The sequence below is a fragment of the Leptonychotes weddellii genome, chromosome 6, assembly GCF_054177405.1.
Source record: "Leptonychotes weddellii isolate Sample4059 chromosome 6, ASM5417740v2, whole genome shotgun sequence".
NCBI classification, from domain to species: domain Eukaryota; kingdom Metazoa; phylum Chordata; class Mammalia; order Carnivora; family Phocidae; genus Leptonychotes; species Leptonychotes weddellii.
In genome coordinates, this window is record NC_138374.1 from 62438142 (window position 1) to 62453209 (window position 15068).

At 44.6% G+C, this 15068-nt stretch overlaps 1 protein-coding gene across 1 annotated transcript; it reads right to left on the reverse strand.

Moving 5' to 3' along the window:
* Positions 1-10224: 10224 nt before the first annotated feature.
* On the reverse strand, positions 10225-15000 carry EXOC8 (exocyst complex component 8). The gene has a single exon (XM_006751794.3). The coding sequence runs from the start codon at positions 14877-14879 to the stop codon at positions 12702-12704; it is 2178 nt and encodes a 725-aa protein (XP_006751857.1). The 5' UTR covers positions 14880-15000; the 3' UTR covers positions 10225-12701.
* Positions 15001-15068: the final 68 nt, after the last annotated feature.

Here is a 15068-nt window from a genome sequence, read left to right on the forward strand (position 1 = left end):
AGTGTGGTCCTCCCTGCCCAGCTCCCAATGCGGGTGGCAATTCCAGGCCTCCATGCTTTGCAAAGGACTAGATTCTTCCTACCTCTCCACCCAAACAAACTCTCCCGTCACCTTTCCAGGATCTGTTTTCTTTTCCCCTGGAACCTCCGCCCCCCCCACCCCATTCTTCATATATCATTGAACTTCTTCTGGGCTTCCATTATTATTTGAAATCCCTATGACAGGTCATTACAATCATGTATGTACATTCGTGAACCCTCTTCTCATTCAGTGGTGAGTTCTTTCAGGAGATTGGGATAAAAGCTATTTATGAAGCAATTAGATCCCATCTTGTCTCCTACTCCTCAAAGCCGGGCCTGCCTGTGTCCGCCTCTGCGACCACTGGGAGGTCTTTTCCTTGGACGAAGTGGTACCTGAGAACAAGGACGAGGTGTCTCCTCAGCTCCCAGAGCGCTGTCAGCCACACCTCAAGGCAAGAGACTGGAGAAGTCTATGGGCAATCTGACAAAGGGGTGCCAGGGGAAGCTGTGACACATCGGGGTCCCCAGATCATCTCACACTGGAAGCCCAGAGGTGGCAAGACCCCACCCATGTGCTCAGAGCTTCTTGTCAGTTCTTTGGTTCCCAAACTGTAAACAGGAGTGGCAAGTAAGTAGTACCTCTTTCACAAGAAGGATGAAGAAAAGCAGAAAATGCACGAGGCAGAACAAAGCGTCAACATGAAGCAGCAACAAAACCAGATATTCTGAATATCCTCAGTGCAATATAAGGTGCTCTAGCAAAAGGGGACAGTCACACACAAAGGGAACTTTTGGAAATTAAAAATGTGGAAGCAGGGGCGCCTGGGTGGCTCAGTCGGTTAAGCAACTGCCTTCAGCTCATGTCCTGATCTCAGGGTCCTGGGATCGAGCCCCGCATCGGGCTCCCTGCTCAGCGGGGAGTCTGCTTCTCCCTCTGACCCTCCCCCCCTCATGTGCTCTCTCTCATTCTCGCTCTCTCAAATAAATAAATAAAATCTTTTTAAAAATGTGGAAGCAGATATGGAATGAAAAATTCAATAGGAGTTTGGAAGACCAAGAAATTTCCCACACATTCGGGTAAAAAGAAAATATAAAGACGAAAATAGGAAAACAATGCTCTTTCCTTCTGAGGTTCTAATTGCGTGCCTTCCGTTTCTCTGTGTTTTAGTCTGGAGACTTTTCTTCCAACCTACCTTCCAGGTCATTCATGCTGAGTCTGATTTACTTGCGTAAACCCCTCTATGGAGTTTTCAATTTCCGTTCTTGAGTTTTACAGCTCTGGGCATGCCATTTCATTATTTTTGTGTTAGTTGTTTTTAGCGTCCAGTTCTCTGAGAAACTCAATGTTGTGTTTATTCCTGTGAACGTATTAGTCTGTGCCTGGCAACTCGTCTCTTGTGGGTCCTCTGTTGGTCTGTTTCTGCTATGTATGGTTTCTCTTGGGTTCTAATCAAATGGTCTCTTTTCCTCATTGAGCTCATTATTTTTATTTGAGTGCTACACATTGCACACAAAGGAATATTTGAAGCCCGGGAGAATTTTATCATCCGGGTGAAAGATTGAGTCTTTGCTCCTAGCAGACTGCCAGAGGCACTAGCCACCTAAGATGCCCTTAATCCAATTAGGGTTTAAGACGGGTGCACCCATCAGGAATGATGGCTTCAATCCTCATGATGGCCACTTCATTTCATCTTTATTCATAGGGTATCGACTTTTAGGGTTCCGTTCCAAAGTTTTGATGGGATTTTGTCAGGGTCGCCCCAGAGTCTGATTTTTATCTCTCTAGCTCCGTGTGTCTGTTGACAGCCTGCTTCACTTCTCGTTCTGCCACTTCACAAGAAGCGATGTGGAAAAACTAGGAAAAGCTACTTTTTTTAAAAAAAGATTTTATTTATTTATTTGAGAGAGGGAGAGTGCACACACAAGCGGAGGAGGGGAGAGGGAGAAGCAGACTCCCTGCGGAGCAGGCAGCCCGATGCGGGACTTGATCCCAGCACCCTGGGATCACGACCTGAGCCGAAGGCAGATGCTTAACTGACTGAGCCACCCAGGTGTCCCAGAAAAGCTACTTTCAAATGCTGGGCTCACCTCACTGGATTTCCTTCTTCTGGACTTTTGCCCCATAATATTTCACTCCCTTGTTAGCTCTGCAATACCTTTATGTTCTGACCCCAGTAGCACCACTGAGTATCCCACAATTCAATCTAATTCTGATCCTAACTACCTGGAGTTAATGTAGATCCCGATGGTTAAGGAGCTCAGACCCACAGGACTGCCCGCATGTCAGGTGCTAGCTGCAAGTCCTTGGTGTCCTCAACCCACCCTCACTTCTGTCCATCTAGCCATAAATTTGGGGTATCCCATGACCCCCCCTCCAAGTTTGAATAACTCACAGAACTCAAGAAAGTGCTATATTTACAATTACAGTTTTACTATAAAAGATACAACTCGGGGGCGCCTGGGTGGCTCAGTTGGTTAAGCGACTGCCTTCGGCTCAAGTCATGATCCTGGAGTCCCTGGATCGAGTCCCACATCGGGCTCCCTGCTCAGCAGGGAGTCTGCTTCCCCCTCTGCCCTCTTCCCTCTCGTGCTCTCTGTCTCTCATTCTCTCTCTCTCAAATAAATAAATAAAATCTTTAAAAAAAAAGATACAACTCGGGGACAGCCAAATGAAAGAGACACAAAAGGCAAGGCATGGAGGGGATGGAGGGCCACAGGAGTCTCTGTCCCTGCGAGGTCTGGATGTGCTCAGCACCTCCATACGTCCGCCAACCAGGAAGCTCCAGGAGCCTTGTTCAGTTTTATTGAGGTTTCGTCCCATACACCAGCTTGATTAAATCACTGGCCATATGATTGAACTCAATCTCCAGTTTCTCCTGCCTCCTGGGGTTTGGGGTGGGAGGGCTGAGAGTTCTAGTCTTCTAGTCACATGATTAGTTTTCTGGGGACCAGTCCCCATCCTGGAGCCATCTAGGATCCCACCAGGAGTCATCTTATTAACATAACAAAGACACTCCTATCGCTCGGGAAATTCCACGGGTTGAGAAGCCTCCTGCCAGGACCAGGGAGAAACACCAGATAAGTATTTTTGTTATGCTACAGGCTTCAAATATATTCTTTGCTTATATATTTTTTATAGTTCTAATTGCCCTCAGGGAGGGACCGTTCAGAAATACCTAGTCCACTAGAACTGGGAGCAAAATTTTCTTGATCGTCAATAAATACGATTTAATGAAAAAAGAGCAAGAGAAAAGAGAGAGTAAGGACACAGAGGGCTGGACCAATAAAAAGGGAGCAGGTAAAACAGCAGGTAAAAAGAAAACGAAGCACAAAGAAAACGAAGCAAAGGAGCAAATGATGGTAGAAGGGTACATATCCCAAAGAGACAGCTTTCAACATTTTTTAAATTAAAAAAAATTTTTTTAAAGATTTTATTTATTCATCTGTCAGAGAGAGAGAGAGAACAAGCAGGGGGAGCGGCAAGCAGAGGGAGAAGGATGCTCACTGTGGAACAGGGAGCCGGATGCGGGACTCGATCCCAGGACTCTGGGGTCATGACCTGAGCTGAAGGCAGCTGCTTAGCCGATTGAGCCACTCAGGCGCCCCTCAACATTTTTTTTTAGTTCTGCATCTTGCAAACGTCACTTTCCACTTCTTTGATGTCTCACCCTCCTTTCTGTCTCCTAGATGAGCCCTGTCCAGTAGAATGTTCTGTAATGATGGAGATGTTCTGTAACTGCGTAGTCCGATCAGGTACCCACTTGGCCACCCGTGGCTATTTAGTGCTTGGAGTATGGCTAGTATATCCGAGGAACTGAGCTTTATTATTATTTGATAATTTATATTTAAACGGCCACAGGTGGCAAAGGGACTACATATCGGACAGTCTGACCTTGGCTTGGATGTTTCATCTCTTAGAGAAAGACTAGAACCACCCACCCCACAGTCCCCTCGAACCCTTCCCAGCTTCCCAGCATAGCGAGGGCTGCGAGTCTGGGGATGCAGGAATGTGCCTGGTATCTCCATGGATAAGGCTCGCTCAAAATAACTCACTGAAACCTTCAAGCTCCTGGCGACAGCGTCTAAGTGTTACCGCTCTCAATTGTGTATGAAAGCCTGGTTTTCTTTTCCAGAAAAAGAACCTGAGGTAAGGGAAAGAACCAGAGCAGGGGCTACACAGAAGAGAGGTGGTATCATCATCACCACATGGAAAAATGAAAATGGTTGACATCTTTTTTGGGGAGTTGGTTCGTAAGTAGATCCGCTTTCCAAAATTTTAGAGCTAAGATTTATACATTACAGTGTGAGTAAAGTTTATCTCCAGCAAAACTGTAAGTAATAATAATAATTAACAACAACCCAGTGGGGATGGGCAGGGTGTGGAGTTGCTGGGTACAGTTGAAACAATGACAGAATGTTGACAGTTGTTGGAGCTGGGCAATGAGGATGCGGGATTCTTTATATTCCTGTTACTCTCTATATGTTGAAAATATTCAAAAATAAAAGTCTTTAAAAATAAGTATTCTTAGGAGCACATGAGTGGCTCAGTCGGTTAAGTATCTGACTCTTGATTTCAGCTCAGGTCATGATTTCAGGGCTGTGAGAACGAGCCCTGAGTGGGGCTCTGTATTCCATGCAAAGTCGGCTTGAGATTCTCTTTCTCTCCTGCCTCTCCCCCTGCTCTCTCTCTCTCTTTCTTTAAAAAAAAAGTATCCTTAGACCTCACACATACGTATAAAAAAAGTACTAGAAAGACATATGACGGAATGGAAAGAGTGGATCTTATTTTTAAGATCATATACTTAAAAATGTTTTTCTTACTTAATGTTTTGGAAACATGGAATGTTCAAATATGAAAAAAAAATCTGTAGTGTGTTTCCATGCCTGCCTCCATCTAGTCCGTTCTAGCTGCTTGGACCCCTTCGGAATTTCTATGCAAGTATATAACTGTACTTTCTCCTTCTTTACTCCTAAAGTAGCACAGTGTATGATTATTCTGCACTTTGCCTTACACTTAACAACATACTTAAATTTATTTTTTTAAGATTTTATTTATTTATTTGATAGAGGGAGAGACACAGCGAGAGAGGGAACACAAGCAGGGGGAGAGGGAGAGGGAGAAGCAGGCTCCCCACCGAGCAGGGAGCCCGATGTGGGACTCGATCCCAGGACCCTGGGATCATGACCTGAGCCAACGGCAGACGTTTAACTGACTGAGCCACCCGGCTAACCCATATTTTATTTTTTTTAAGTTATCTCTACACCCCATGTGGGGCTTGAACTCACAGCCCCAAGATCAGGAGTCGCACGCTCTGCCCACTGAGACAGCCAGACACCCCCGTTAACAACATATTTTAGACATCTTTCCACCTCAGGACCTGGACAGGACATTCACTGTCAAGCTGCATGGTATTACATTGTATGTGCGCACTGAAGTTCCATAGGCCTCTGGGCGGTCTCCCCTCGTGCTGTTACAAAAACTGTAACCTCTTCAGTAAAACCTGTTCCAATATTTTTGTTTCTTTCTCTCCTTCTTCTCCTTCTGGTATTCTCATTACAGTATGTGACACTTTTTCTTTTTTTTTTTGAGAGAGAGAGCATGGGGGAGTGGAGAGGGGGAGGGGCCGAGAGAGGGAGAGAGAATCCCAAGCAGACTCCCCACTGAGCATGGAGCCCACCGTGGGGCTGATCTCACAGCCCTGAGATCATGGCCTGGGCCAAAATCAAAAGTCAGTCGCTCAACTGACTGAGCCACCCAGGCACCCCTACAGTATGTTATACTTCTTATGGTTGTTTCTCAGTCTTTGGATATTCTGGGGTTTTGTTTTTGTTGTTTTGTTTTGTTTTTTTGTCTTTGTTCTCTTTGCTTTGCAGTTTTCAAGGATTCTGTTGGTACATCCTCCAGCTCAGAGAGTCTTTCCTCAGCCAGGTCCAGTCTACTAAGCAGCCCATCAAAGGCACTCTTCATTTCTATTACAAGTGTGGGTTTTGTTGTTATTTTGTTGTTGTGGGTTTTTTTTTTTAATATCTCTAGCATTTCTTTCTTTTTTTCTTTAAAGATTTTATTTGAGAGAGAGAGCACGCACATGAGCAGGGGGGAGAGACAGAGAGAGAGAGAGAAGCTGACTCCCTGCTGAGCAGGGAGCCCGATGCGGGGCTCGATCCCAGGACCCCAGGATCATGACCTGAGCTGAAGGCAGATGCTTAACCTACTGAGCCACCCAGGCGCCCCTCTAGCCTTTCTTTTTTGTTCTTTCTGAAGATTTCCATCTCTCTGCTTACACTGCACATCTGTTCTTGCAGGCTGTCTACTTCATCCATTAGAGCCCTTGGCAGGTGAATCATGTTTTTTTCCAATTCCCAGTCTGATAATTCCAACATCCCTGTCATGTCTGGTTCTGATGCTTGTTCTGTCTCTTCAAATTGTGTTTTTGCCTTTTGGTATGTCTTCCAATTTTTTCTCGGTAGCTGAACATGGAGTTACCAGGAAAAAGGAACTGCTGTAAATAGGCCCTTAGTGAGGTGATGGTAAGTGTGGGGGAGCAGAACTCTACCATCTGGTGATTAGGTCTGTCTTTCAGTGAATTTCAGAAGTGTTTCTCAGCTGTTTTCTCCCCCTTGCAGGGGACAGGGTGGCTAAAGTGGGCTAAGGTTGGGTATTTCCCTTCCCCTGGTCAACCAGGCTCTGATACTACCCCAGCAGGTTAGGCTCGGGTTAACTAGTCTCCCCTGAGGGCAAGTCTTGTTAAGAAAAGCAGAGGGCTCTATCCCATTTCAGAATGGTCCCTCTCCCGCCCCCTGCTGGAAGCCTGAGGGGTTTCCCTCTGATACTAAACTGCGAGAACCTGGAAGGAGGTATAGTTCACAATATTGTGGGGTTTCCCCTTAGGACTGGGTCCCCCCCTGGGGTTTTTAACCCTGAGTTGTAGGTACGGAGTCTCCAGCTTTTGTCGGTTCCGATTGAAGTTTCTCTACTGGTTTCCACAGTGGTTTCCCCTCTGAGCCTCGGCTTCCCTAAGACAGGACTTCTTGCATTTGCCCGCTGGTCTCACCAGTCTTGGGGTGGTGGTTTGCCCCGCTCTTTGTGGATCCAAGACTTGTTGATTTTTTGGTCTGTTCAGCTTTTTAGTTGTCAGGACTGAGTGCAACTTGCAAAAATGGAAACTAGAAGTGTTCTTAAAAACTTATTCATAAATCACATAAGTTTAATGGATCAATTTAATTTAGGAAGTATGCAAATATATATATATATATATATTTTGTAGGATAAATCTCCAGATGTGGATTGTAGGGTCAAAGGGTTTGTATAATTCTGTGGTTTTAAGTCTTGCCGAATTGCCAGTGCCCCAGTTTACAGTAATTCCCACTGGCGATGTCTGAGACAACACACACAAATATTTTAGAGACTTTTCAACACTGGCTTGGCTTATGTAACTTTGTTTAATGTGTTTAGCTAAGTAGATAATAAATCTGAGAGTAAGTCAACATATTAGGTAAAACTAATCAAGGGTGACATTTAAAAAACAAGCTCTTGTCCGGCAACTTTCCTATTTCAATGGCACCCACTCAGCTGTTGAGGAGCTTGACCACTTATTGTAGGAGCTAAGTTACATGTATCTTAATGCCCAATGACATTTCATCAAGTTCGAGACTACTTAATTTTACCAATTACAAAGAATTCAATAATATACAAATTGATGTTAATGAGGCGGCTGAAGTCCGCAGAGCATGTGACTCTTAATCTCAGGGTCATGAGTGCGAGACCCACGTTGGGCAGAGAGATTACTTAAGAAAAAAAAAAATAGGGACGTCTGGGTGGCTCAGTTGGTTAGGCGACTGCCTTCGGCTCAGGTCATGATCCTGGAGTCGTAGGATCGAGTCCCGCATCAGGCTCCCTGCTCAGCAAGGAGTCTGCTTCTCCCTCTGCCCCTCCCTCCTCTCAGGTGCTCTCTCTCTCTCTCTCAAATAAATAAAATTTTTTTTTAAGAAAGAAAATGTTTATTTAAAAATTTTTAAAAATATTTTATTTTTTAAAACTTTTAAAAAAATATTTTATTTATTTGACAGAGAGAGAGATAGTGAGAGCAGGAACACAAGCAGGGGGAGTGGGAGAGGGAGAAGCAGGCTTCCTGCCGAGCAGGGAGCCCAATTCGGGGCTCCATCCCAGTGCCCTGGGATCATGACCTGAGCTGAAGGCAGACGCTTAACGACTGAGCCACCCAGGCGCCCCAAGATTTTATTTTTAAGTAACCTCTACACCCAATGTGGAGCTCAAATGCATATCCCTGAGACGAAGAGTCGTATGCTCCATTGAGCCAGCCAGACACCCTAAGTCCCTAAATGAAATGTTTTAAACAAAACCAAATGGTGTCAATGGAAATAATCTGGTTTTAACTATCTCATTAACTCAAATCTGCTATTTTATTTTTTTTAAGGAAATTATGAGTTATAATATCCTGTGACAGGGGCGCCTGGGTAGTTCACTTGGTTAAGCATCTGCCTTTGGCTCAGGTCATGATCTTGGGGTTCTGGAATTGAGCCCCACGTCAGGCTCCCTTGAGCCCCTTGAGCCCCTTGTCGTCTCCCTCTCCCTCTGTTCCTCCCCCCCGCTTGTGCTCTCTCTCAAATGAATAAGAAATCTTTAAAAAAATATCCTGTGACATAACACCTTTACTTTTAACAGAATACACTTGTGAATGGATAAGCCTTTGAAATAAAGAGCAATCTGTACGAGTGAGATGTCAACCATCAGAGATAATCCAATAATATAGTTCAATGGCTCAGAAGCCCTCGCTAGAGAGAGTCTGAGTTCAAATCCCTTCTGGGCCACTTAGGGAACTCTTTGTAGGTTGAATTACTTGCAAATTACTTCACAAAACTTCAACTCCTTCATAGATTGATGTGAAGATTAGATAAAATAACCAGATAAAGGTGCTTATCACACTGCTTGGAACACAGTAATCATTGGTAAATGATTCCCTAAAGGAAGGTTCCCACATTGCTTATCATACTTGAATTTTTTTCATGTCAAATATTCTGATTCTTATTTTTTTGGCTCAAATGCCAACAATTCCATGAAGACTCTCCAAACTCCTCAAAAACACGTTGCCCTCTTCTCAGTATTCCCATGAAATACTAAGTATGAAAATGACAACGCACAGGGTTGTTTTGGGTTTTTTCTTACAACACACTGTCTGCATGCAATTGTTTAATTAATGTAATTTGCAACACACTATTGTGTATTTAATTTACTCTCTAACCTAGTTTTTCCAAATTTTTATTCTCCATTTTTCCAATTCTTTTTTATTTTTTATTTTTTTAAAGTTTTTTTTTTTAATTTATTTATTTGAGACAGAGAGAATGAGAGACAGAGAGCATGAGAGGGAGGAGGGTCAGAGGGAGAAGCAGACTCCCTGCCGAGCAGGGAGCCCGATGCGGGACTCGATCCCAGGACTCCAGGATCATGACCTGAGCCGAAGGCAGTCGCTTAACCAACTGAGCCACCCAGGCGCCCCTCCATTTTTCCAATTCTTAAGAATTTCAGAGAAAGCATGCTCAAATTTATTTTGTCCTCCCCACCCCACACCACATTGTAGTCAATGTAAGGCATAGCATTCAATACTTTTATTTTTCAATAAATAGTTTTAAATCAATTATATGTGAAAGTTCCCTCAGGATCTATATGTATTAAAAAACAGACCCTTGTCTTTTATGCTCCTAGTTCCTAGGTCATATGGCCTCCATTATATTTTCTTCATTTAGGGATGTGCAGATGGTATAAAATCCACTTTTTAGAGCAAACTCATTTTGTATATCTGAGATTTCCCATTCAAGGTAGTCCTAAAAAAAAAAACTGAGATCTGATTTAATCACAATTCTGACAGTAAGCAGAACATATATTTAAATTAGCTAACAGCTTCCTACCTGTCATCCCCATAGAGAAAGACAAAACAAAAAAAACAACCTAGGCTCTTAAAACAGTATTTCAGGGGCACTTGGGTGGCTGAGTTGATGAAGCGTCTGCCTTCGGGGCTCCATGCTCAGTAGGGAGTCTGCTTGTCCCTCTCCTTCTGCCTGCCACTCCCCCTGCTTGTGTGCTCTCTGTCAAATAAGTAAAATCTTTTAAAAAACCCCAATATTTCTGTAACGAGAACGTAAGAATATTGAATCCTAATTAAAGAGAGACAGAACACTGTAACACCAATTTTATCCAGTGTAAGAAAAATTTTAAGCTTTATTTTGATAAACATTTCAGATTCCCTCATATCACAGCGTATCAATAAGCAAAATGTACATATACTGATTTTATACCTCATGTCAAGTCCCAAATTCCCAATCCTAGGTAAGCAAGTTGCAAAATACAAGTGCCGATAATTTATAGGTAGTATTTTTAACAAAAATAAGTGTTCAGCACTTTAAGTGAAATGAGGCTTTAATCAAAAAGAGACTTAATTCCACAGGGTGTCTTTTTTTCAACAGTAATTAGTTCAATCAAGTCTGTGATTCCAAGCTCGAGTGACAGTGTTATGTTTGAAGCAGACAAGAAAAGGCAATCAACTCTATAGTGGTATATTACAATATGTGCTATATTTTTGGACAAACTCTAACTGCATTCAATTTTTAGGACTTGTTTTGGAGTCTAACGAAACAAGAATTAGAGGGAAGAGACATTATGATACTGGTGGTCTTTGATCAACTTCCCACACTAACTGAATCACCACCAGCAGACTTCCTTCAGCTACAACTTTAAGGAACACACAAATTTTACCCAAAGAAAATTCTGTACTTCCAGTTTTAGAAAGCACACAGTTCTATGAAGAAGCAACCATTTAAATATCTGAGTACACACACTTAAGTTTTTACAACTTCATGCCTTAAGTTTTGATTTCAGAAGTATCATTCCATGGACCCAGCATCAGATATTTACACGTGTTTTATACAATATAATTTTAGAAACCATAAGTTGCACAAAATAATCATAACATTGTTGTCAAATTCAAGTTTCCAGTAATCTTAAAAAAGACAAATTATAACTGTTTTTGCTCAGCTGAGATATCCAGTTATGGTTATTATCTAGAAAATCCTAAATTTATGTGAAAAAAGTAATCAAAGAAAATCTGTAACTTTGATAATTTTCAACTTTTAAAATGCATAGCTAAAAATAAATAAAAGGGCTCCTCCGGCAGTGAGTAACTGAGTCAAGGAGCTTCACAAACCCTAAGCCACTCTCGGAAGCCATTTTAGGTTTTACATAATTTCCAGTCTTAATACCAGTATTTGAATTCAGATAAAAGACATGACCTTTGGAAGTCCTCGGCATCAGAAATGGCACTTTTGGACAAGAATCACAACTAGAGGCTGGAGATAAAAATGGATCTTAGCACAATTTCTCTCAAAGATGGGGAATCTCATGTAATCCATGTACAACAGAAGCAGTAGTTCAGAAATCTTGGGAAGCTCCAATTTCTTTAGCTATTTTTGTTTTACTGAACAATCTGAAGTAAGCATTATATTTAAGAACAAAGGAAAACACAAAACAAGAAAAAGGCAGGATGTAGCATTTTAGTAGGAGTCGGGAGTGAGCAAAGTTCTTTTCATCCCTTGGCTTTGGGCACATTGTCTCGCCTTTTTGTTCTCCACTTTGTTACAAAAAAACAAAACCAAATCTCTGCCCAAAGCAGTCAGACTTGAGAACACTGTAGGGTTTGCATGTGATTTCCCATCCTAGATCCTCCCTGAAATCTAAATAAATATTTCAATGAAAACTTTTCTCCCGTCTGAGCCACTATATATAATTTATCGGGAAAGTGGGGGAAGGCAGCTAAAAATCACTGGCCGCTGCCAGCTTCCTCAGTCTGTCCTGTTTGGGTGGTTTTCTTTTAATCATTGTAATTTTTTTAGTATGATAAGGACAAAAACTGCGGCTGGGAATTCACACAGTTCAGGAATATGTGGAAAGAAAACTTACCACAGTCCTTAAGATTCATATAAATGCTCCCAAATCAAGTATTAGAAAGCCGCTAATTAGCAGTGAAAATTATTAGCCACTCAAATTACAATGGCAATGTTTGCTGAGCTGTTTTTATGAAAGCGTCCCCTTGTATTCTATAAGGACCCAAGTATTTGAGTCCACAAATTAGCCACTGGCAGAAGGAATTCTTTTGACCGAAATTTACCCTAAAACCGATGTTCTCAGTTCCTTTCTTTTCCCGAAATTGTTCAATCACATTTTAAGTTGGGGAAGTGTATGAAGAAGGGTATTTTGTATGGCACTGTACTCTTTAAGAGGACCTAACATTTTAGTGAACTGGGAAACCTCACAACATACTTAAACTCTACGTATTTATAGATACGATTTCTCCGGGCTGCATAATATAGACTGGAAGAAAGTGTGTTTTGACCCAAAAGGATACCCTGAAATGCTGTAGTGTGACAATATATTCATTAGAGAGCATAATTTAAAAGGAAAGTGTATGTTTTAATAATTCCAATGTTCTGTTATTTGGGCTTAATTTTAACTTTTTTTTCTTTTTCCTTTTGATTCTGCATTTCTATTTGAGAGGGCGTCTTTTATTTTTAAGCTGTGTTTAAAACTATAAAGAATATGCTAATGCAACATAATATAAATATAAATAATATATAAGCAATATATACGCATACATAGACACAGCGCCATGGGCATCAGACCACTGACGTTGTACTTTCAGGGTTCACACGAATAAGTCTGGATGCATTCCTCAGGTCCTGGAGTTGCTTGGCGGGTTTCCCCACACCTTCTTCAAATCTTTTCTCCACCACAGGGAGGACGGTCTCATAGAGAAAGGATGCATTCTGTCTGATAAAAGCCTTTTTCTCCGGATCCTGCTCACACCGAAGGCTGTAATCCACATGCTGCACGGCAACCAAAATGATTTCCACCAGGCTCTCCAAAAGTACCATGTGCAGCTCTGGGAAATACAGCTTCAGGGCTTCTTCCAAGAAGCCCATGGTCTGTTTGGTGAAGGCAACCACGGTGTAACTCAGGTTCACCCAGCAGTCATCCCCGGTGTACTGCTCAAAGTTTCGGACCCCACAAGTCTTCATCTCCTCTTTGAGCTTGCCCAGGGCCTCTGGGGTCATCAAGTTCATCCTCCTCCACATCTCCTCAGAGTTGCGATGCTTAGTGGCTTCGATGATGATTTCTTTGTAACTGTGCAAGGCTCCTTGGATGTCTTTCACCAGAAGGGCATGGATGATGAAGGTGAGGTCGAGTCCGATGTCACCCAGTTGCTGACAATGCTCCTTTGCCACTTTCACACACTCAGCCGCGGTAGAGAGGCTCTCCTTACTATCAAACACCTGCTTGCTAAAAGCATCCACGAACATGCCCATGGCCGACCTCGCCCAGACCACAAAGGCAGAGTAGCAGCCACTGTCAGTGCCTGCGAAATCCGTCTCAAATTCCCGGGCAGTCTCAAGAAGGCTGGTGAAGAAGACATGGCACAGCTTATGAATGTAGAGTAAGGTGGCGCCTTCAATGCGAAGCTGACGAATTGCAGTGTGCACAGCTGCTGCCCTGTTTCTCAAAAACAGCTCACAAGCCTTTGTGCACTGGCCAAGCCGGATTAGTTGAGAAACTGCCCTTCGAGTAGCCTTGGGACCACCTCTCAGGGAACGATCTGGGGAGAGCTCAAACATGAGCACCTCGGTGAGCTGCCGGACCCGCTCATCCACTTTGGCCCTTAGTTCTTTTACAGGAGGTGGACTGGGCTTATCCTCCAGGTAATGGTTCAACTTATCCAGCAGGTCAACGGCTCCTTCAAAGTCCCTCTGGGCAATACAGACATCCAGGTCTTCAGGCAACTCCTGGATCCATTCCATTGAGAGATCCACCTTCTCTTCTTCTACCTCAGGAATAGCTGGTTCGTCGTCGTCTTCCTCCTCAAATGGGTTACTGGCCTTGGAAGTCACCTGGGGCGGTCCTCGAGGGGCCGCGGCCTCCTCCTGCTCCCTTCGTCTTTTTTCACTGAGGGCCCTCTTGGTTTCCTCCAGCACTTCCAGCCACTCTCGTTTGATTTTAGCATTTTCCGCCTGAAAAATACGGCTCTCGGGAAACATTAGCAGCTTGAACATGTCCTTCATGGGCGGGTTGTCCTTGACATTGACCACGGCCAAACCATCCAGGGGATAGAGGGCGTTGTAGCGATACATCCCCCGCCGCTGTGGCAGCCAGGTGGCCACCAGCAAACAGTCGTTCATGAGAAAGCCGTGCACCCGCTGCAGTTGGGCCATGTGGTCAGCCTCGTATTCCACCAGGTCCCCGTTGTACACCAGGTACTGCCCTGGCGTCTCCAGCAGATGCCTGCAGCCTTCCACCTTCTCGAGCAGGGTGGTAAGAGTGCGCTGCTTCCCTTCCTCGCCCTGGCCCGAACTGTCGCGGGAGGCACCCCCGGGAGTGGGAAAAAAGCCAGTCTGGCCCCGCAGGTGGTCTCGGCCCCCCGCGCCACCTCCCCCTTCCTCCCCTCCGGAGGCCGCAGCAGCGCCAGCGGCGGCGGCAGCCGGCAGCAGGGTAAGCGGGATGCTCTCCAGGCTGCTCTTCTGCTCGGTCAGCAGATGGCTGAGCTGATACATCTCGCTCTCCAGGTAGGAGATCTCGCGAGCCGTCTCTATGAACTGCCGGTAGTTCTGGTAGACGTTGCGCTTCAGGTTCTGCGCCGTCTCCTCCGCCAGCGCCTGGATGCGCTGCCGGTGCTCCTGCAGGTCCCGGTCCCCGTCCGACTGCTGCGAGAGCTGCTTCACGTACAGCCGCGCCTCAAAGCCCCCTGACTCCAGCTGCCGCCGCAGGCGGGTCGCCCCACTGTCCGACATCGCCATCGCCATTTCCGTCCGAGACTCACGCAGTCACTGTCACTATCGCCGCCGCCGGTGCCGCCGCTGTCGAGACCCACCCAAGCCCCGCCGAGCTCCAGGGCTGAGGAAGCAGGATGGAAGAGAGACGAGTACGCCTGCGCCCGGGTCTGAGCTTCAGACACCGCGCCTGCGCAGGGGCCGGGCGCAGACACCGCGCCT